This window comes from Trachinotus anak, unplaced genomic scaffold (genome assembly GCF_046630095.1).
Source record: "Trachinotus anak isolate AG129_WGS33_773 ecotype Australia unplaced genomic scaffold, CSIRO_AGI_Tana_v1 ptg000001l, whole genome shotgun sequence".
Lineage (NCBI taxonomy): Eukaryota > Metazoa > Chordata > Actinopteri > Carangiformes > Carangidae > Trachinotus > Trachinotus anak.
The window spans coordinates 23367706-23392381 of record NW_027273852.1 but is presented as its reverse complement, the minus strand read 5'-3'; the positions used below and the strand labels follow the sequence as shown (position 1 = coordinate 23392381).

At 43.0% G+C, this 24676-nt stretch overlaps 1 protein-coding gene across 4 annotated transcripts; it reads left to right on the top strand.

Annotated features, from left to right (window-relative positions):
• Positions 1-411: 411 nt before the first annotated feature.
• itgb2 (integrin, beta 2) lies at positions 412-22777 on the top strand. 4 transcript variants are annotated; one of them, XM_071484636.1, is made up of 16 exons: positions 412-462; positions 3218-3269; positions 3630-3727; positions 6811-7006; positions 7161-7331; positions 7908-8149; positions 13935-14093; positions 14633-14728; positions 14820-14909; positions 14997-15134; positions 15799-15992; positions 17522-17754; positions 19099-19318; positions 19457-19671; positions 20168-20334; positions 22264-22777. In XM_071484636.1, the coding sequence occupies exons 2-16, from the start codon at positions 3221-3223 to the stop codon at positions 22324-22326; spliced, it is 2331 nt and encodes a 776-aa protein (XP_071340737.1). In that variant the 5' UTR covers positions 412-462; positions 3218-3220; the 3' UTR covers positions 22327-22777. The 4 variants fall into 4 exon arrangements, with proteins under 4 accessions (XP_071340737.1, XP_071340754.1, XP_071340745.1 ...); XM_071484653.1 differs by lacking the exon at positions 412-462 and adding an exon at positions 1257-1327; XM_071484644.1 differs by lacking the exon at positions 412-462 and adding an exon at positions 2808-2921.
• The last annotated feature ends 1899 nt before the right edge of the window (positions 22778-24676 follow it).

The window sequence follows — 24676 nt, the reverse complement described above, 5'->3', positions numbered from 1 at the left end:
TTTAATGTGCGTCTAACAGAGGGAGGTGACTTCTAACTTCAGCAACAAATATTAATGATGAATAGTAATGGCCAAAGAACTGAGGCCGTTGGAACACCATGGGAAAGGGAGGCGTGGGAGACCTGGGGCTGCTACTAACTGTTTTGTAGATGCGAGGTACGACAAGATGTGTATGAGGTCACCGTCAGTTACATACGGCTCATTGACAGTAGCTAACATGGCATCAGTTTGGACCTGATGACACAAATCTTACATCGCAGTAACCTCAGAGCAGTGAGACACACAGACTGAATTCCAGTGTGAGTCAGGAACAAGAGTCCCATCAATGTTTCACATCACAACCCCACTGCTATCTTTGAACTCTTTGGTTGCTTCATATTTCCTGTCGGGGGGGTGGAGTCTCTCCATCTGTACAGTGTTCAACACAACTGTCAACCACAGAGAGGCATCTTCCTGTTTCTGGTGAGTTTGCTTTTTTACGGTCTGTTCTGCGAAGAAACTGTTTTTATGATTTTTTGTATTTTTATTGCTGATATTCTGACACTAACCTGGTGTTTCCAACAAAGTCTGACGAGGAATAAGATACACTTTAAAATTTAGCTTCATCAAACATTTTGTGAAGAACTACATTACTACATACATATTTCACAGTGGGACATGTCTTTGTTGCAGCAGGACTAACACAGACAATAATAATATAAGATAAAAATAACATCACCAGTTGAACAATTAAGATAAACAAGAGCACTAATTATAAATTATGATAGAAATAGACTAAAGAATAAAATACAAATTAAACATTAATAAAATATAGATTAAATGCTGTGCAACAAGTGAGAGAAGTCAGACTAATATAATGTGAAACGATGGTTTGTGACAGTTTGTGAATCTTTATGAAGCTAAATGAGGAAGAGGAGCTTCTTGTTTTCTGGGAGGAAGTCGACTGAATTAACAACCGACTGACTCATTTTCGAGAAGAGGTCTTTTCAATTTGGTTCCCGAAGCAGAACTGCTTCATTACATGATGTGAATTTACACACTGACAGAGAAACTCTGTCTCCTGCATTAGTTATCATGAATCATATAACCTGACAGGTAGAAACATCTGTGACAAGTAGAAACATCTCTGAACTGGAAGAAACAACTGTTACAGGTAGAAACATCTGTAACAGGTAGAAACAACTGTGACATGTAGAAACAACTGTGACAGGTAGAGAGAGAGAGCGAGCCTTACATTACTTCCTGTTTGTTACTTCCTGTTTGTTACATCCTGTCCTGACAGTGGAGCTGACTTCAGAGTCTGAGACCACCATTAATATTACTCTGTGTGATTAACACTGGTGAAAGTGTGCATGTTTTGTGAACTGGTTGTTGTGAGTAGAGCAGTGGACACAGAGACTGATTGTAACATGTAGACCTGTTGTTGTGTAGTGTGTTGTACGGCACCACATGATCTACTGTAATGTTTCAGCTCAGTGACTTTGACAGCTGTAACCTCTACCCACCATGATGTGTTGTGTGTTGTCCTCAGCGTGTGTGTAGTTTAGTTTGTATAGATATATGAAACATAGACATGTTACTCTTCCTCATGTGAGGAAGCAGAAACGATGATTCAACATTGCTGTGTTCACTTCTACCTTTTATGGTGTTGACACAGTGTGACACAGTGTGCACAGGAAACCGCTGTGATCATATTCAGCATCAGTTGTGAGTGTGAACTGTGATGGGTGGAGTTTTACACATATCAGCTGAACGACATGTTCAAGTGTGGCTCTCTGAAGAAGCTGTGACACTCTTACGAGGTCACAGCTCAGATACAGATCTGTCTCTGTCCTGTCTGTCTCTGACCTGTCCTGTCTGTCTCTGTCTTGTCTGTCTCTGACCTGCCCTGTCTGTGTCTGTCCTGTCTGTCTGTCTGTCTGTCTGTCTCAGTCCTGTCTGTCCTTTCTGTCTGTCTCTGACCTGTCTGTGTCTGACCTGTCTGTCTGTCTCTGACCTGTCCTGTATATGACAGGTGTCTGTGTCTGTGTCTGTGTCTGTGTCTGTGTCTGTGTCTGTCTGTCTGTCTCAGTCCTGTCTGTCTGTCTCTGACCTGTCCTGTCTGTGTCTGTCCTGTCTGTCTTTCTCTGACCTGGTGTGTCTGACCTGTCTGTCTGTCTCTGTCCTATCTGTCTCTGACCTGTCCTGTCTGTGTCTGTCCTGTCTGTCTGTCTGTCTACCTATCTGACCTGTCTGTGTCAGGTCAGGTCAGAGACAAACAGACAGATAGACAGACAGGTACACACACAGACAGGTAGACAGACAGACGGATAGACAGACAGGTAGACACACAGTCATGTAGACAGACAGACAGGTAGACAGACAGATAGACAGAGAGACAGACAGGTACTGATACCAAACACAAGTGATAGACACACACAGGTGCACAAACAGACTGGGACACTGAGTGGGAGCAGGTCTGGTGGAGTCAGACACTGTGTTATAAGGGAGCTGGGAGCAGGTGTGTCACCCCCTCCTCACCAGTAGAGGGACTACAGCTGAGCAGGTGATCTGAGGACACCTGATCCAGGTCTAGGTCTGAGCAGATCACAGGCAAACCTCAGTGTGACCTTGTCTGTTGACACCTCAGGACTTTAGACCTGTTCAGATCAGGTCTTGTACCTGCTGGACTACATCGGACTGAGGTGGGAGGAGAAACACTTCTGACTGTAATGTCAGAGGTGACATTTATATATTAGATCACATCAGCGTTTACAGGTATACCTTTATAAAGTGGCCACTGACTGTATATTATGTCATCAGTTCAAGGGTGAGCAGAGACCTTGATGGACTGAGGTTCCTCATGGTTTCACAACAACAACACTGGATCTAACAACACCCTGACTGGACTGTTCTGTCCTGTCATCACTCCGCAGGCCCAGGTCAAGTTCCTCTCTGTGTGTTTGTTGCTTGGCTGAGTCTTCGTGGCCATAACCCCCACATCATTACCTAGATGAGTAGCTTGTCACTGCTCTGTGGATATACAACTTGATCCCTGAAGAATTCAGTCCTCAAATATCAAAGTCAACTGACTTCATACAGGGAGTGAATACCTGAGGGGTTCAGGTTTTCAGGGCAGATGGAGGATGAAGGATCTGCAGAGACAGTCAGGACCGTGTGGTCCTGTAGCGAAATCTTAATTCTGTTGAATGTTGCTCTCTCTTTTTTTTGTCTTCAGGAAATGGATCAGAGTTTGCTGTTTGTCCTGCTCCTGCTGATGGGCAGAGAGGGTAAGCTTCATCAGTCATGTAACATGTAGCCAGAGACACAACATCAACCACATGCATGTGATTTGCTGGTTAGGAGCTAGCTCACTCAGGGGCCTCGGTGTTAAAGAGCTGCTGTGGTCTGAGCAGCTTCCACCTCAGCAACGGGTCTGTTCAGAGTCCGTCTGATGGAGACTGAAGCTGGGTCTCGGACTCTTGTGTCAAGCTGTGCCAGAGTTATCAATATCACTACCAATAGGTTTCATTATTTAAAGCAGCTAATGTTCGATCAGTGATTGATGAGGCTCCAGTGTCAGGACTCCAGACTGAGGATGAATCAGAGTATTTCAGTCTGTGTCTTGTTGTTGTGGGTTTGTTTTGCAGGATTGTGTCAAACAGAGGAAGTGTGCTCAAAGACGGTGATCAACTCGTGTGATGACTGCATCAGATCTGGGCCGTACTGTGTGTGGTGCCAGGACCTGGTGAGAAACAGACTCCATGTAACATCTGTATACGTCCCTGTTTGTAGCTCAGCTAGTGACAGGTGTAACAGTGTTAGACACCTGGTTGAACATCAGGTGAAGAAGACGCCCGCCTCTGTCTCCAATACAACAGCTGCCGTCAATACATTATCATCAGTGTTGGACCTGATTCTGTCAGGATCTCGTATGAACTGAATTCTGACAGTTGTTCAAATGTTACAACACGATCAGAGCTCTGTGACCTCACACACTGTAAATAAAGATGGACATGTTTTTTTTTTTATTTAAGAAACATATTTGAGTAACTTTCCTTCTTGCAATTGATAGGGTTAGGGTCCACATGGTGCAGCCTACTGCTCCATCAAGTCTACTGCTCATTTATCTCAGGGAGCAGGGAGGACCAGGCCTCTAACTGATTCATTTATTTGGTTTAAATTAGACATTCATGATGAACTAAACTTCCTGGACCTTTACTTTCTGTGTTGAAAAGAAGACATGTCCACATCAGTACAACACCAGAGTCATGTCATCCTTGTTTCCATCCTCTACCTATTTAAACTCACTTCCGGTGATCAGTGCACATATTGTCTTCTTGTTCTGGAAAGCTTTTATTGTGAAAAACCTGGTGTAAGGCTGTACCAGCCACTAACAGGCCACAGCATACACAATACTGTAGCTTACTTAAACTGAATGACGGGGAGGAACAGTGATAACAACATATAGAACATAAGAGATCATGTAGAGCAGCTGAGAGAAAATGGCAGAAATCTGGACTCATATTTACAGGAACCAAATAGTTTATTTTAATCCTGCTATACGCTCTGCAGGAAGAGCCTACTTCTCCAGGGTGATAACAGAGAGTGACAGCAACCTCAGGACACTTTTCTCCACTATCAATTGACTGTTGCCCTGGCCCAGTCACTGACCTCTATAATCATTCATCCCAGGCAAAATGTGAAGAATTTGCTACATTCTTTGGAAATTGTGTATCTTCCATTAGAGCAGAAATTGTTAGAAATGGTCACATTTATGATAATCATCCAAAGGCAGTAACAGTGGTCATCTTAAAATTTTCAGTGATATTGGACCCGGAACTCCGTAAGATTGTATCCGAGAGCAAATCCTCCACCTGCTGTCTTGACCCTAACCTTAAACACTCAAAGAGCCATTTGGACCCGTTTCCCACAGAAAAGAAAACACTGGGAGCCACAAAACCCTTTTGACATCTAAAATGAAGATAACACTGTATAAACCTTTATGCTATTGTCACAGCCTGGCTCTCACAGCCATGACAAAGAGGGAGACACACCATGTTAACGTCAAACAAGGATTGTTTATTAAAGAATCAAAGCAATAAAATCATAATTCCTAACAAAAAACCTAACTCATGGAGTGTGACAATCGTAGGTGTTGTAAGGTGCATAAAACAAGCAAATGAATGAATAACAGAAGACCTAGAGCAGCTCCCAACACCACCGGAGATGCCTACAAAGAGAGGGGGAGAGAGAGAAAGAGTCATGAGTAACAGGAGGTGCCTTTTATAGGCTGGTGAACACTGGGCCCAGGTGTCACCAGGAAGCACTAACGACCAGAGGTGTACAAAACCATCACCAACAATAGGGGTCGCCACACTATGTATAAAAAAAACTATAGTGTGCTGCATTTATGAAATCAATGAACTGCTACAGAGAAAACAAAATTTTATTTCTGCATGCAACAAAAACATTTTGAACTCTGAAAAAAAAGATGCTTGGTTGAAGGTTACTTTCAAATAAAATACTCAGTGTCTATTTGAGTTCTCCTCATCAGCAGTGAAAGCAAATGAATCTGCCCACGTAGCATTAAATGTTCTGTTTTCTTCAATAACTTTTCTTTTCTTGGATTTATCCATGGTTGGCCTACTGGGGGTTGAAAAGCTCAATAAATCGCGTACCGGCGGGCATCATACATCAACGGTTGTGAAGCATATTTTGAGTGAGAAAAAATTAAACACGTTTTATTTTAATGTTACAAGATCACCATAATCTTCAAATTTAGAATAACATTTAAAATACTAACAAACTAAACTAAAATAAATACTCATTATTTATTTTCCAAAGCTACAGGGAGCTGCAGCAGAGGGATGACAGAGCCGCATGCGGCTCCGGTCGACCCCTGTTTTAGACTATCTTGAGAACAGGGTTGGGCTCTCTGGGACTGTTTTAAACTGGTTCTGGTCATATATCTCAAGGAGGAAGTTCTTTGTTGCAATTGGGGATCATGTGTCATGAAAATATGATTTGCCTTTCTGTGTTGCCCCGGGAAGTTGTCTTGGTCCCCTTCTTTTCTCCCTGTACATGTTCCCTTTAGACAACATCATCAGGGAAAAGAAACTATAGTTTCACAGTTATACTGATGACACACAGCTGAGTGTCTCAGTGGAACCTGATGATAATAATGCCCTCTGCAGCAGTAAAAAACTGGATGACCAACAACTTCTTGAAACTAAATGAAGATAAAACCAAAATACTTCTGGTTGACCCCTCAGATAAAAGAGGTCTTTTTAAAGTCCTTTCACTTTTTTTTTAAAGCTCTTAATGGTTTGGAAGTGGCTCCCATTGCAGATTCTCTGTTGTTTTATAATCCTTCTCAAGCTCTTAGATCTTCTACTGCCAGACTTTTAAATACACACAATTTTAAGAAAATAGGCAGTGCAGCTTTTTTTAAACTATGCTCCAAAATTATGGAAAACCCTGCTTTAAGTGATTCAGGCTATGTGAACATTTTTACAGCTGAAAACATATTTATTTAGTTTGGCTTTTCATGAACTCTCTCATATTTTACATTTCTTATTGATTCCTGTTTTTATTTTTTCCTGTTTTATAACTAATTGTATTGTCTAATTTGATTGTCCTGTCATTCACCCTTATTTCATTGTACTATTCCATTTATAATTGTAGGACTTTGAGCTACATCTCTTTTATTAAAAGTGCTCTATGAATAAAATGTATTATTATTATTACTATTATTATTATTATCATTATATGCAGACATATAAAGGCCGTATGTAATACAGGTGTTATCTTTGTTGTGTTTTTGTGCAGAATTTCACAAAACCAGGCGAACAGGAAGCTGCTCGCTGTGACACCATAGCTCAGCTGAAAACGAGAGGCTGCACTGTACTTGTCTACCCCACGAACCGTCTGACCATTGACAAGGATGATCCACTGGCTGAGTCATTCATCCAGCAGGAGCCAGTCCAGCTGAGACCTCAGAGGATCAGTCTGAGTCTGCGCCCCGGTCAGTGGAATCAGTTAATGCTGAACTTACAGGACTGCACTGTAAAACCAGATACGTGTGCTGCTGCAGGGTCTTTCTCTGGATTTATTTTTCATGTTTTTCACAATCATTTCTCATCATTTGATGTATGAGTTTGCTTTTCTCTTGTGTGCAGGGTTTCCTCAAACATTCAGTATCTCTTTTAAAAGAGTTCAGGGGTACCCTGTAGATCTGTACTACCTGATGGACCTGTCCTACTCCATGAAGGACGACTTGGAGAAGGTCAAAGGACTGGGACAAGATCTTTTTGCAGCTCTGAATGAAATCACTCAACATGCTCAAATAGGTAACAAGACTGCAATCTAATGGAAGTGGCCATGGAGTCATAGACGCTGTCATAGACTCAGAGGCTGACATAGACTCATAGGGGCTGTCATAGACTCATACAGACTGACATAGAGTCATAGAGGCTGTCATAGAGGCTGACATAGACTCATACAGGCTGTCATAGACTCATAGACGCTGACGGTCATAGAGGCTGTCATAGAGGCTGACAGAGTCATAGAGGATGTCATAGACTCATAGAGGCTGACCAAGTCATAGAGGATGTCATGGATTCATAGAGGATGTCATAGACTCATATAGGCTGACAGAAAGTCATAGAGGCTGACATAGTCATTGAGGGTGACAGGGTAGAAGAAGAAACACAATAAAATTGTGAAGGTCACAAGGAACAGCCTCTCCTTCCTCTCCCTTTATCTTTGTCACTAACCACAAACACAAATAGCATGCACACACATGCATGCACATGCCCACACACACACAGACACACAGTTTTGTACATCCCTCTCAGTGGTGTGAAATATTTGATAAAGTTCTACCTTGTAAAACCACTAACTAACAGCTGTTTGTATGATGACAGGGTTTGGTGCCTTTGTTGATAAGACAGTCCTTCCTTACACCAACACCAACAAGGATAAACTGCAGAAGCCATGTGATGAGAACGACCAGCAGTGTCAGGCAGCGTTCGGCTACAGACACGTGCTCAGTCTGACTCCAGACAAGGATGAGTTCAACAGAAAAGTGAGCCAGCAGTTCATCTCTGGGAACCTGGACTCTCCTGAGGGGAGTCTAGATGCCATGATGCAGGCTGCTGTGTGTGGGGTAAGAAAGGACTGTGCACTGGGCTTTATTATCAGAAGCACTGAATGAAGTGGATCAAACTGTGTTTAACAGGCTGCGGCCGTGAACTACATGACTCCAGGAAGGTCAGAAAACGACACTGACCAGAAAATACACAGTATACCACAGAAAAATGACGTCTGATGGTACTCTGTCATAGTCTGCTGAAGACTAAACAAACGGAGTGAGACCACCTGAGAAGGAGGGTCTCACTGAATGATAGTAGATATGTGGTTTTAACCTGAACTATCAAATCATCTGCTGATGTGATCTGTTCAGGTGTGGCTTATCATCTTCATCTTCATCAAGGAGTCAGAGCAGTTCCAATTAGAGTCTGGATTCATAATCTTCATGGTCATTTACTTGTTTGTGATGCCAAAGAAAATCATGAAAGTCCTGCAGGACCTGAATCAATACAAGAAACAGGGTAGAGAGTTGTTAGTGCTCTGGAACTGAAACAAGCATGACGGTAGCCTCACTGTCTCAGTCTGTGAAGGCTGCACATTATTGTAGAATATCTACAAACACATTGTATAAAGAGCATTCAAGCCTATAGACTCCTCTGGGTGGTGTAGAGATGGTGTGAAACAGAGCAAAGAGAAAACATGGGCATTAAAACCGATGAGACGACTGTTATGTTCTTGTGCTTATAAAGAAAGCTTCATCTTGAACATTGTGCTAGCTTCAGCTAGCTGTTTATTTTTGAGAACTCACGTTGTCGCACACCAAGCACTTCATCTGATACCTGTAATAACATTCAGTCTTACAGAGCCCCCTTGAGGTTATACTGCCACCTATGGGTGACCTACTGTTACCACATATCACTACATCCCCCTTCCAAACAGGTATACACAACATGAACCATATGTGTATCAACTCAGTGCACATAAATTGTAGTCTAGCCCATAGACTCTAAATGTATTTCAAAATACCATTAATCTCCTTGATCAAATCAAAAGAACTTCAAACATTGTAATGCAGCATTGTCCTTCATGTTTACACAATTCTAACAGTCAATATAACATATCAAATTCAGCACAATGATTAACAATTAATATTTGTATATATATATATATATATATATATATATATATATATATATATATATATATATACATATATATATATACAGTGTGGTGCACATCCGGTGCAGCATCCTCTTGCTGTTCAGATCCAGTCTCCTCTGTTTGTATCTCAATGTCCTGAGTCTTTAAAAGACTCCTCCTGTTTCTCCTTAACACCTGTCCATTCTCGGTTTTCACCACAAAAGACCTGGGACCTACTTCTCTGAGGACTGTTGCTTTCCTGTCCCAGAACTCTGGACCCTCAATCCTCACAACATCCCTTTCCTGAGGAGGTTCCAGATGCCTTGCTGTTTTGTCATAGTTCATTTTTTGTCTGTGCTTGAGTCTCATCCTTTTGTCATTCAGTTTGTCGTCGTCTTTGTCATCCTTGTGTCCTGGAACGTGTGGAAGTGTGGTGCGCAGTTTGCGATGCATGAGCAGTTCTGCAGGTGATGCTCCACACTCCAGAGCTGTAGCCCTGTAGCTTAGCAAAGCCAGGTAAGGGTCAGCCTTACAGTCCTTTGCTTTTTTTAACAGTCTCTTTACAATTTGGACCCCTTTTTCTGCCTGACCATTAGCCTGTGGATACAAAGGGCTAGAGGTGATATGTTGAAATCCATATGCCTTTGCAAACTCACCAAACTCAGCACAATCATATTGTGGACCATTATCACTAACAACACATTGTGGAATTCCATGTCAAAAAACCCTTTCATGTGTGTGATGACAGACTGTGCTGATGTACTGGACAGCTGTGCAACTTCTGGAAAGTTAGAATAATAGTCAATCACCAGAAGATAGTCTTTGCCATGTAGATGGAATAAATCAGTGCCTACTTTTTGCCATGGAGCAGTGGGCAGGTCTGCTATCAGCATGGGCTCTTTTGTTTGTTTGTAATGATGTTTGAGACATGTTTCACATTTTTGTACCATCTCCTCTATGTCTCTGTTGATGCCCGGCCAATAAACTGCCTCTCTCGCTCTCCTCTTACATTTCTCCGCGCCCAGATGTCCCTCATGAATGCGCTGAAGCATATCCTGACGCATGGATTGTGGGATGACAATCCTGTTTCGTCGCAGCAACAGTCCATCTGCCATACACAAATCCTCACGCACAGGGTAAAACCCTGTGCAGACCCCCTTAGGCCAACCATTCTGGATATGGTGGGACACTTTTTGCAGCAGAGGATCTTTTGCTGTTTCCTGTACAATTTTCTGTAACATGACATCTGATGTTGGGAGTGAAGCAGTCACCATGTTAATGTGTGTTTCAGCATCATCAGTCACCGGGCTGACCAGCTTGTCACTGTTCGGAGCTGGTGCTCGTGATAAAGCATCTGTCAGTACTATGTATTTTCCTGGCGTGTAAATAAGTTCAAAGTCATACCTCTGTAATGCCATCATCATGCGCTGGATCCTGGGTGAAATGTCATTAAGATTCTTTTTTCTGATGGATATGAGCGGTTTGTGGTCAGTCTCTGCTGTAAATGTCGGCAATCCATACACATAACTGTGAAACTTTCCACATCCAAACACTAAACCCAATGTCTCCTTTTCAATCTGAGCATAGCGTTGTTCGGTCTCTGTCATTGACCTTGATGCATATGCTACAGGTTGCCATTTGTCTTCATGCATTTGTAGCAGTACAGCTCCCAAGCCATCTTTTGAAGCATCGGTGGAGATCTTTGTCGGTTTTGATGGGTCAAAGAATGTGAGGACTGGCTCTGTAGTTACAGTCTCCTTTAATTTTTTCCACTCCTCCTCATGTCGAGCAGTCCATTCAAATACTGTGTTGTGCTGTAGCAACTCTCTGATACACGCTGTCTTAGAGGTAAGATTAGGAATGAATTTGCCCAGGAAATTGATCATTCCCATGGCTCTCAGGACGCCTTTTTTGTCAGTGGGAGCGGGCATATCCAGTATGGCTTGTACTTTTGACTGGTCAGGTTCCACTCCTTCACTTGTGACCTTGTCTCCCAAGAAGGTCATCTCTGTGACACCAAAGAGACACTTGTCTCTATTCAGTTTTAGTCCATTCTTTTTGACTCTCTGTAAGAGTTTCTCCAGTCTTTCATCATGCTGTTGACGTGTTGTTCCCCAGACCACCAAGTCATCTATATAAACTCTGGTGCCATCCAGACCCTCTATCATGGACTACATCGCTCTATGGAAGATCTCTGGTGCTGATTTAATGCCGAATGGCAGCCTCAAGAAACAAAAACGTCCAAATGGAGTGTTAAAGGTAGTATACTTGCTGCTTTCTGGGTCCAGCCTCAGCTGCCAGAACCCGTGTGAGGCATCTAACTTACTAAAAAACTTAGCACCAGTCATTTCACTCATGATCTCTTCTCGTTTCGGGATCTGGTAATGCTCTCTCTTAATGTTTTCATTTAAATCTTTGGGATCAAGGCAAACTCTAATGGCACTTGTATTCTTCTTCTTGACACATGTGATGGAGTTGACCCAGTCTGTGGGTTTTTCCACTTGTTCAATGACACACATTTGAGTCATTCTCTGTAGCTCTTTTTTCAAGCCAGCTCTGAGTGGTACTGGCACTCTCCTTGGGGCGTGCATTACAGGCTTGGCATCATCTTTGAGCTGTATTTTGTAAGTGTAAGGTAATGTCCCATGTCCCTTGAAGACAGAAGGAAACTTATCCACTATTTCTGTACTTCCCTCACACTGTTGGTGTTCCTGTCTTTTGTCTTGCTTGACTATTTTGATGTTGTCAGTATTTATCTGATAGACCCTCTTTACTAGACCTAGGTCCTCTGATGCTTTGTCTCCTAAGAGTGACTCGTGTCCATCTGGCACAATGGTGAATAACAGGTTATGCTGTTTGCCTTTTGCCATTACTGTAAGTCTGCATCCACCTTTTGTTTGTATTGGCTGATTATTATAAGCCTTTAGGGGTGTGACTTTTTCTGTGAATTTCTTAGGCTTCTCAGTCAGTGCCTTGAAATCTTTCTCACTAATCAAATTAGCTCTAGCCCCAGTGTCAATTTTAAATGTTACAATTGTCCCATTAACTAACAGTGGAGCAGTCCATTTGTCATCTGTTACTGTATTTACAGACTGACCTCCATCCTTTAATCCTGAGGATAGTGCGTTGTCATCTTCCTCATGTGACACCATCTTTATGAAAAATGTTTCACTCAAATCATCACTGTCATCTGATTCTTCCAGCACTGTGTGTACATCCTGTCCCTTCTTCTTAGAGAGACACATTCTGGCAAAATGGTTTTGTCCTTTACATTTTGCACATTTTTTTTCCATAAGCAGGACATTGTCTCGGTCTGTGTTTCTCGCCACATCTCTTGCATGTGAACATCTCCTTGTCATTGTCTTTATTTCTGGTGTCACTGCTTTTAAATTTACTCCTTGGCTTTCCTTTCACGAACACGGCGTTCACGGCCTCGGTATCGTGGTGCGCTGTTCCATGAGCAGCCTCTCTGAAAGTCAGGGCCTGTTGTCGTGCAAGCTCGCTGGCCTGACATATTTTTACAGCACTGTCCAACGTGAGGTCTGTCTCTCTCAACAGTTTCTCCCGAAGCTTCTTCTCATTTGTCCCAAAAACTATTTGATCTCTTATCATGGAGCTTCTGAGATCACCGAAGTTACAGGACTGAGCCTTGATCTTGAGGTCGGTGAGGAAATTATCAAATGACTCACCCTGGTGCTGCACGCGTGAGCGAAAGACGTATCTCTCGTACGTTTCATTTTTCTTTGACATGCAGTGCTCGTCAAATTTCTTTAAGACCTCTTCAAACTTGGCAGCGTCTTCGGGTTGGGCGAACACAAAGGTGTTGAAGACTTCTATTGCCTCTGGGCCGGCGATGGTGAGCAGCATGGCTATTTTCCGTCCCTCCGCTCGTGCATCCACCCCGACCGCCGCAACGTACAGCAGGAACTGTTGTTTGAATGTCCTCCAACATGCATCGACGTTTCCGGTCAGTTTTAACTGACCTGGCGGTTTAACTGCATCCATTGTGTTGCTTCTTTTCTTTTAACCCCACTCCTGGTACCATGTTATTTCTTGTGCTTATAAAGAAAGCTTCATCTTGAACATTGTGCTAGCTTCAGCTAGCTGTTTATTTTTGAGAACTCACGTTGTCGCACACCAAGCACTTCATCTGATACCTGTAATAACATTCAGTCTTACAGAGCCCCCTTGAGGTTATACTGCCACCTATGGGTGACCTACTGTTACCACATATCACTACAACGACAAAGTCATGAGTTTATATGGAAAAGAAAAAGAGCTGATTCTGTCCAGAGAAAGAGAGAGTTCATGACGTCCACGCCTTTATTCGGTCGAAACTGTCATGCTATGTCAGTACACATACAACAAGTCTGCATAAGAAAACACATTTAGTGAAAAAGTGAAGTGCTGCTCAGATGACGTTACACCACTTGTAGTTTGGTTAAAGTTCAGGACAGATGTCTTTTTTAAAAAGAAAAACGTTGATGCTGACAATGTAAAAAAGGCAAAAAGACAATTGTCCCTGACCTTCATCAAGTGTTGTAGTGACCTACAGCTAACAGGTGGGATGTAGTACATGAGCACTGGTCTTCAGTTGTCTGTCCTCACATCCTTACAGCAAATGTTATGTTTATTAAAGTTTTTTAGGCAATAAGGTTTGTTTTACCTTGGCCTTTGAAGTTCCCTTGCTGAAATGGTTCCAAACACACATTGTTGTTTAGGACATAATTGGATGGAGGAACAGCAGCACTCGGCTCATCGTCCTGACCACTGATGCCGGATTCCACATGGCTGGAGATGGAAAACTGGCTGGTATCCTGGAGCCCAATGATGAACAGTGCCACATGGCACACAACCTTTACACCGAGAGCAGTGAGATGGTGAGTGTAGAATCACAGGAGGGAATCAACGTCAAATGGGCTGAGGTTCCATGTTGTTTTAACTTATGGGCAAAGCCAGTGATTGTGTATAAAGATGGACGATGCGTCTCCACGTCCTCCCTCCTGCTGGTGACATCATTTGGAGCCAGAGTCTGCACTGTAGTGATCAGGGGGTGGAACTGCTGTATCAAAGTCCCACCCACACACCTACTCAACCCAATTAAAAGTCAATCACAGCTGTCAATCATAATGTCACACTATTTGACCAATTAAAACCAAACTTGTCAGAAAAACAAATGTGAATATCAGACACCATATTCAGGTGATGGAGATGATTTGGGTTCACTGTTGGGAGCTGTGATGTCGTCCATCTTTAAACACAGTCATTGGGTAAAGTTCTGAAAAGAACCATCCATAATGACTTCCAGTCACCCGGCTGCTTCCAGAAGGTTTTGTTGAAACGCTGTGTGTGAGTTTGGTGCAGTACAGTTTACATGCTCATTCAGACGTGTCACAAACTTGACTGATGCTGTGTGCAGGACTACCCGTCTGTTGGACAACTAGCTATGCGGCTGGAAAAAAACAACATCCAGCCGATATTTGCAGTGACAGAAAACGTGGTGCCTGTGTACAAGGTAAATAAAATCTACCTTTCTTTCTATGTACCTATAAAAACCACATGATATATTTACTCTGACTGACTTTCCACCTCATTTTTTATCCCAGCAACTCTCTCAAATGATTCCAAAATCAGAGGTGGGAGTTCTGTCATCAGATTCCAACAATGTTGTCCAGTTGATTCAAAATGCCTACAATGTAAGTTGTCAGTCTGTCAGTGAACACTGAACTGCCTTTGTGTACACATTTATCTTTATCATCTTCCCAATGTTTGATCCATGACAGCGCCTGTCCTCCAAAGTCACTGTGACCCATGAGAATCTGCCCGACAATGTCCGAGTTGTCTACACCCCCATCTGTAAGAAAGCCATAAAACAAAGGGACAGTGAGGGTGTTTGTGACGACGTGCACGTGGGCCAGGAGGTCAGTTTTCATGGTGATTTCATGTACCCAGTCCACACAGTTCTTGTTACATCAGTTTATGTCCTCCCCATGTCTGCACTGAGAATCTTATTAAAGTCATCTATTCATTGTCCATCCACACCCCAAGACCCCGAGATACTTCAACTCCAACATTTTGGGTAGTAACTCACCCCCAAAGTGGATTGGTCCTCTCTGATTGGTCCAAAAGGACCAAAAAGGACCCCTCAGAGGGTAGCAGGACAGCATCATCTGCACCTCAACTTCCAGCTGGAGGTTTTGTCCAAGCCAAGTGGCAGGGGGGGAGCTCTCTGAAGAGGTCTCCGGAGATAGTTGGGTTGTCTTGGTCCACATGTCTCTTCAATGTCATGAGGCAGTTGAAGATACTGTCTGTCCAGACCATGGTGTGGATACTCATTTCTTTTAAAAAGAGACCAAAGGTTGTGCTGCATTTCTCAAGACATTGAGCTGCTCAGGTGGAAAGACAAAGGCAGGACATTGAGAGAGAGAAACCAGCTGACTGTCAAACTGCAGTGTCAGTCGGAGCTCGACAAGATGTGAATATCTCAGTTTGACGCTTGGATTGAAATGTTAAGTTTTCATTTGTGTAGACTGTTGTAAAAATTACACCTGTGTCTGACTCCTCAACCCTCACTGCCCTCTCCAGATCTCTTTCAATGTGACTGTGACTGCAACCTTGTGTATGGGGAGTAAGAAGTCATTCACTATCAGACCCCTGGGCATAAAGGACACACTGACAGTGAGCATATCGACAGAGTGTGACTGTGAGTGTGTGGACCCCATTGAAAGAAACCACACACACTGCAAGGGAAAGGGAAGTGTCAACTGTGGCATTTGCAGGTAAGCTTTACTATCTGCACAATGAGCATGTCAACAAAACAGTATTTGTTGGTTTGATTCATGCATCCATGGATATTTGGTGTCCTTATACTATATGTGTACCTAGAATAAACCATGTTTCTCTAGCTGCCTGTAAGAAGCTCCGTCTCCACTGGGAACACATCATTTATTCAGGCCAGTAAAATGACCTGAGGAGCAGCAAAGAGCTTGAGTTTGTAGCACAGTGTAAAACCTCTTACCTATATTTCTAACAGACTAAAACACCAAAACACAACAGACACAACAAATAACTTCCTACATTTTAAGGCTCCAGAGTTGACCCAGAGCTACAACCTGGAGAAGTTGAGAAAAGTTAAAGGTAAAGGTCAAAGGTAAAATGTCGTCCGATACACTGAGCAACAACTGGTCAACCAGTCCCACTCATTTTGATTTTCTCAGGGAAAGTGTCTCTGCAAACTAACAAACCAATAAACCATCAAACCAAGAAAACCCACAAACCAACGAACTGACAGATCACCAGACCAACAAACCAACAAATCAACAAACCAACAAACCAACAAACCAACGAACTAACAAACCAACAAAGCATCAAACCAAGAAACCCAACAAACTAACAAACCAAGAGAACCAACAAACCAACAAACTAACAAACCAACAAACCATCAAACCAAGAAAACCAACAAACCAACGAACTGACAGATCACCAGACCAACAAACCAACAAATCAACAAACCAACAAACCAACAAACCAACGAACTAACAAACCAACAAAGCATCAAACCAAGAAAGCCAACAAACCAACAAACCAACAGACCAAGAAAACCAACAAACCATCAAACCAAGACAACCAACAAACCAAAGAACTAACAAACTAACAAATCAAGAAAACCAACAAACCAATGAACCAACAAACCAACAAACCACCTGACCAAGAAAACCAACAAACCACCAGACCAAGAAAACCAACAAACCAACAAACCAAGAAAACCAACAAACCAATGAACCAACAAATCAACAAACTATCAAATCAACAAACCAACAGACCAAGAAAACCAGCAAACCACAAACAGCAAAACAAAACTACAAACCAGTGAAAAATAAAACATAAAAATGTTTCAAAAGCAAATACAACACCACACAATAATAAATATAAACTTGACAAATGTGTGAAGTGTGATATCAACATTTTGATTAATATGCTTATCTGTTTTCTTACTGGTATCCGTCTAATTCCTTCATTCATGGAGCTGGAGTAAGGATGTAGTTAGCCTAGCTTAGCATAGAGACTGAAGGCAGGGGAAGCCAGCCTGGCTCTGTACACCTCTAAAGCTCTCTAGGTAACATCCTGTTTGTTTAATCTGCACACAGATATAAAGAGACAACAGCTTGTGACCTCAGGGGGCAAATTACTGAAAAAGTTGACAGATAAGAAAACAATAGAGGATGATGTCTCTTGTAGAGGGAGGGATGCTCTTCACATTGTAACATATTGTAGGTTTAATGGCCCTCTTTAACCTGTCCTCATTCAGCTGCCATGAGGGCTTTGTTGGTCAGTTCTGCGACTGCGCCATTGGCGACAAAGATGAGCGCTCCCTTCGGGCATCCTGTCAGAGGCAGAACGGCACCGAGTGTGAGGGTCGAGGAGACTGTGTGTGTGGCAGGTGCCAGTGCCACACCACAGAGAGTGGAAGCAGTTACCATGGTGACTTCTGCGAGTGCGACGATGAACACTGTGAGAAGTTCCAGAATAAACTGTGTGGAGGTAGAGTTTCAGTCATTTGCTAATTATCTGCATTATGAAGTTGTTTTTATATCAGTACAAGTATTTCTCCCCACAACACATGAAATATGGGTTAAATACATTTTATACCTCATGAAACATTTTGAAAACACACCTTTTGAATCTTGAAACCTCACCTCATGAAGGAGGGATGAGTTCTTTGTTTCTGCTTGTGAAGGAGTCCCTGATAAGCAGCATCTATCAACTAATCAATTTTTTTCCTCATGCACCAATAATGTGATCCCATCATCTGTCATTCTGAAATCATAATCTTTTATTAGTTGTCATTTTAATTTAAATTTTTAAAGACAAAGAGAAATAGCTTATTCACCAACATTTAATTTTTAAAAACAACTCAGATTATGGCTTTTTAAGAGAAGTGATGGACACACCTTTCATGTCAACACCACATGAAGCAGATGAATGACTTTCTAACCCTGGAGGAAACTAAAACACTGCAGCTGTTGAGTCTAAACAGGCAAATATGAAATATACAATTTACAGAATTAGACCATTACAATTAAATTATGAACAAACCATTTACAATGATTAAACTGAAGTGAACTGACCCGCTGCAGCCCAGTCTGAACTCAACCCTCCTCCATGGACTCATGGCCGACTGCTGCGGTGGTCTCAGACAGCCGACTCCTCTTGGCTGGAGACTGGAGTTATCAGCTCCACTCCAGGACACGTGTCTGTTGCAGGAGGTGATTGACAGTGTTGAATGTGAATTAACGTTACAGTAGATCCGCCCCAGTGTTCTTTTAAAGCTTCAGTCACTCATAAAAAAATTAATCAATGATGGAAAACATTCAGTTAACGTGATCACAAGGTGGTGGACGTTTGTATCATGGTTTCAGTCCTGGTTTCAGAATCGTTACACCCCTACTGACTGGACTACCCAAGACGACCACACATGACTTACACCAACATTTTGATAAGGAACATGTGAAGAAGCTGTGACCAGGATGAAGGCAGAGGTGAAGCCTCTGTAGCTTCAAACACTTCAAACACTGACATCTCCTCCTACTTATTGGCTGACTACTGATAGAGCTCAGCTCATGTTGTCCAGTAGTAATGGTCCAGACAGTCTGTGCAGGTGTATTTGTCATGAAATATTTTACAGCTTTCAGGTGTGACTGGTTTTCAAGCTCCTTCCAGGTCCAAGGTCCTTCAGTGGGTGGAGGAGGATGGCAACAGAGTTCAAACAAATGACCTGTGACCTGGAGGAGGTGGAAAATCAGCAAGCAGGCGTGTGCCAGGACACACACACAGATGTGTAGCTAAAGGCAGGTATATCCCCTCTCTGTTCCTTACAACCTGCAGGAAACGGTAAGTGCAACTGTGGCACCTGTGATTGCTATGATGGCTACGAGGGCTCGGCCTGTCAGTGCAAGGTATCCAAGGAGGGCTGTCGCACACTCAACAACAGTGTGTGCTTCGGCAGAGGGACCTGTAAGTGCAACCGCTGCGAGTGTAAGGAGGGATACCAGCAGCCGCGATGCCAGGTGTGCCTCGGATGCCCCGACCCATGCCTGACCAAACTGTAAGGACTCAACCTTTACTCTCCAATTACTTTAAAGTTTGGTTCAGCAAATTACAAGAAAAATGACTAAAGTAGAGCCACTGCTGGCTCGTGTTGGGATATGCAGACATGAACTATTGCTACTCATCTTGTTTTCAGGAACTGCATTGAATGCCTGGGCTTCCAGTCGGGCCCCTTTCAAAAGAACTGCAGCAAGGCTTGCAGCAAAAGCATTTATCCTGAGATGGTGGAGCAGTTCACTATAACAAGCGAGCCGTGCAAGCAGAAGGACTCGGAAGGCTGCTGGATCAAGTTTAAGATGGAGCAGCTGGTTGGAGAGGACAACTACAGGGCTGAAATACTGAAGCAGAGAGGTGAGCTGCTGATGACACACTTTGCACAGCTGACAGGCACGACTCAGAGCAGCTCTGAGTGTGTACGGAGCTAACACAACGACAATGCTAACAGGCTGATGTGATGTAATTACCCAGCTGATAGTGGTGTACTTTCCATGTCACATGACACAGGAGACACACACAGGAAAACACAGTGTACTACGTATCAGTGTACCTGTACACACTGTACTATAATCAGTGTACTACTGTACTACAGACACAGTAATGTTTCCCATGTTCACACATGCTAACATTTGTAATTAACAGCAAGCAGCAGAGGTTCATGAATGTTCTGTATCCGGTCTTAAACCACAGTATCGGACACACTGATCATGGCTCTAGATGTTTATTTCAGTTGAGCGGAACATGAATAGTGGCAGTTGTTGGGACAGACGGACCAATGCTGCCGTCCTAAAGCCTTCAACAGTCAGCAGATATACCTCCACACCTCTTGTGTTTCTACCTCCTCCTCCAGACTGTCCAGAACCACCCAACGTCGCAGCTATCATCGGAGGCTCCATAGCAGCTGTGGCTCTCATTGGCATCCTGCTGTTGTTGCTCCTCAAGTTACTGATCCACCTCAACGACCTGAAAGAGTTCAGGAAATTCGAAAATGAAAAGAAGAAATCCAAGTGGGCAAATGTGAGACACCATTATTCATTATTACTATTAACAAAACTCAAAACTAACACCCAACCAGCATTTTAAAAAGTGGAGCTTTCATTGTGTTGTTGTTGTTTGTGGCTCATTGCTGAGCAGCCCATGTTTCCAGCACTGAGCTCATACTGCACTTAAGTAAAAATTAAGTTTGCTGCTCAGACTGGTCAAACAAATCACACAACAACACAATGCCTACTGTAGCAATATACACACACAGACAGTGGAGGATGTGACTGCAGTTTTATTAGGACATACACTTACAAATGTCAGCAGCGCTTCTGTTAGATATGACAGGTGTGTTATCATTAGCACAGGAGTTGAGACAGCACAACCACATCACTGCACACGCCATTAAAACCAGTGTCACATGATCCCAAGATCAAAACCACACTCACAGCTATACTCAGAGCTCCAGTCACACTCACAACTACAGTCACACAGCTACAGTCATAGCTACAGTCATAACCACAGCTACAGTCACACTCAGAGCTACAGTCACAACCACAGTTACAGTCACACTCACAGCTACAGTCATAGCTACAACAACAACCACAGCTACAGTCACACTCACAGCTACAGTCACGCTCACAGCTACAGTCACATTCAAGGCTACAATCACACTCACAGCGACAGTCATAGCTACAGCAACAACCACAGCTACAGTCACACTCACAACTACAGTCACGCTCACAGCTACAGTCACATTCAAGGCTACAATCACACTCACAGCTACAGTCATAGCTACAGCAACAACCACAGCTACACTCACACTCACAGCTACAGTCACACTCACAGCTACAGTCATAGCTACAGCAACAACCACAGCTACACTCACACTCAGAGCTACAGTCACACTCACAGCTACAGTCATAGCCACAGCTATACTCACAGCTACACTCACGCTCACAGCTACAGTCAAACTCAAGGCTACATACACACTGACAGCTACAGTCACAGCTACAGTCGGTCTCTCAGTGCAGCAGCCAGTCAGGTCTGTTAACCAGACCCACTCCTGCTATCTTGCTGACCTCTCAGGGCCTCTGGAGGACACTGTACCACTACAACTGCTCCAAGGATTCTTCTCCCAATTGCTGACTTGAGCAAAACCAAATCCAAATTCTCTAATGACTTCATCATTAAATTGGAAAATATCTTAAAGGAGTAACATCTATGAATTATTAATTCGTCAATTGACATCTCAGAATTTCTATGACCTAATTCTCAAGTTAACTGAAACAGGTAGTGGTTATTATTTTATCTTGTTGAACTTTACTCTTTGAGTTCATGATGAGCTAACAGGGAACAATAAATGAAAAAAATGTTGTGTCATGAAATGATGACAAACTCATTTGACTCCAGACCTTGTAGGTGCTGAGCTGTAGGTACTAATGACAAGATAAATTCAGTGTGGAGACAGTACAGGCTGTTTCTATCATTTCAATCACCCCAGCGATTATCATCAGCTCTCAGTCATCATGTCCACAGCAGCAATTTAACATTTGACCATGTTTTAGTAAGAAACCTGCTCCTGTTGCACATTAAGAGCCTCACAGCACCTTCAGTCTGCAAGATTGCCTCAGTTTCACTGGCAGTGGCTTCACACTAGCACAATTAATGAGTGACTGAGAAATTAGAGTTGTACTGATTGAGTCGGAGCTGTGGAAATATACATTATTCTCAGCTCACTCTTTTATATATATTATTTACAAGTGGTTCAGCCTGTGTTTGAGCCACTGTTATTTGAGACTGCTGTTACTTGAATAACAGCTTTTATGAGAGGATTTTCAGCCATCCCTCTGCACTGTGGAGATGAACACAGCCTGAGGGTCTGTAACATCGTTCTGTCTTTCCCTTGTTCCACCCCATGTGACATGTTGAAAACAAATGAATCTTTGGTTTTTCTGTTACCAGGCCGACAACCCACTGTTCCAGGACGCCACCACCACCGTGGCCAACCCCATGTTCACAGGATAGTTAGGACTTCGACTGCAGCAACCACAGCTTTTCTCCATCTGACCAGGAGAGACATCATGTGTTATTTCTAAAGTCCATGACTGGCATTAATGATTTCTCTCATTTACCAACTACTCATGACTGCAGTTTTATTGTGTTTAGTCTAAAAATGATGGCCATTCTTTTTCATTGCTTATAAAGCTTACACATGAGATATATTGTGATGTATAACAGCGTATAATATAAACAGTAAGAGAGTTCATAGTGGGGCAGAATAGGCAGAATATAATTATGTATAACAAGCATATACTGGATGTGTCACCAATACTCTTTGCTCCCGTTTCAGTTTGCTGTTGCACATTAAAAGCCTCACTGCACCTTCAGTCTGCAGCAGTGGTTGAGTTTCACTGACAGAGGAATAATGAGTGATTGACAACAGTATTTCTGTCACAAATAAAATGATAGAGTTGTACTGATGGAATCAGAGCATTATTCTCACGCCTCTGTTCAGGTCATACTTTGAAATGCTTGCCTGTAAAATCACATTTGAGTTTGAAGTAAAATGAATGAAAGAGCAAGAGGTTAATCATCAGTCCTTCATTTAATAATTAATGTTTCTGGCCAACAGACAACAGGCGCAGTCCAGTGTTCCCTGTGGTGCACAGAACAGCTCCTTACTGAGGGAGGGGGCACACTGCACATCAGATTTCTTCCCACATCATCTGAAACTTGATGTTCATCTTCACTTAAATCTTTTCTTGATGTCCAGACTGTTGTCAGAGGGTTCATGTCCCTCTGTCAGGTGTAATACACAGCTTCTCGAGTTTAGATGTAACCTCACAACACAGAGCTGGGTTTCAGAGAGACTCTGCGTAGTTTACACACACGGTTTAATGATCTGATGATCACCTCAGATTCTCACCTAAAAAATTTTTTGGACCATGTGCGCCCTGGGGGCCCCCCATCCTGCAGCCTGATCTTGGTCTGTGTGGTGCTTTCAGAGGTCATAGTTCAGATTAACACTGTCTGAGCCTCTCACTCAGAATAAGTGTAAACTAGGGCTGGGCGATAAATCGAATAAATTCGATTAATTTGAGTCTTTGTTTATAAATAATTTGAAAAATGCTTAAATCGCCATCAAGGCTTCCTCTGTCACTTATGAGCCAGCGCGAGTAATTCTCTGGAGTCACTACAGCGCGCCGGTTGGCGTATTTTCCCAGACACACCTTTATGGCTGAGCTCCTCTGGGTAAACGAACAAGAACCGTAAGCCATGGCAGCTGCAAAAGACAACGAAATATACCATTACCAACAATTACCAAAAGACGGTAGTCATGTTACTTCAGTCATATGGACATGGTTTGGTTTTGCAAGGTCTGACCTGGAACAGACCACCGTGCTGTGCAGAGTTTGTAAAAGCGCTGTTAAAACAATAAGCGGCAGCACAACAAACCTTTTCCAACACCTGAGACAAAAGCTTGTTATTTTCTCTTGAGCTCATGTTGGCAGAACAAAATCGATTTAAAATCGGAAATCGTCCAGAACATGGAAAAAAAAAAATCTAGATTTCATTTTTTAACCACATTGCCCAGCCCTAGCGTGAACTCTGACCCAGGGGCCAGAGAAGATGCACCTCCACCTCCACTACCTCTCTTCACCACGACTACAAACTTCTGTCTTTGACATCTGGTGGTTGTGTGGATAACCACTGTCATCTCTACAGGTGGTGACATGGTCCGGTCCATCGTCTGTACACAGGTATAGATGGTGACTAGAATCAACATCACTTCAGTTCAAACGCAGTTGATCTGGATTCAGACCCGCAGATACTGATGATGGTTATCTGAACTCCAAACACTGATGTACAAGAAGCATCTACAGGAAGTCAGTGTGGTCACCTGGATAACGTTGTGTGCAGAATCTGATTGTTAAAAACACTAATTACAAGGGAAGTAAAGACCAAAGTTTGTAGCAGCAGAATTGATGGGAAGAGGTGCTGTTGACTGGGTCTCTGTTGGGCCAATAACACTTGCCAAGGGTTGACCTGTTCCTCCACTCCTTGATCATCACAGTTGGCCTTGCATCGGTGCTCAGGTAGGGGGCTTTTGCTTCATTTGCTAACCAAAGGCTGGACATGCATAAGGTGGCTGGTTGCCCTTACACCTCCAACAGAGTGGTTGAGAGGAAGTGCTTGGTGGGGGGGCGCCCACAGAGTGTGATGGTTGAGAGGGTGGTTGACATGAGTCTTCCTTGTCTTTCTGCTTATTTACTTGTTTTTTTCGCAGGTCATATTGAGTTTGGCTCAGTCCATCCTCCAGCTGCTGTCCCAACCTGACCAACTCCTCCACTGTTGACACCCAACGTCTGAGCTG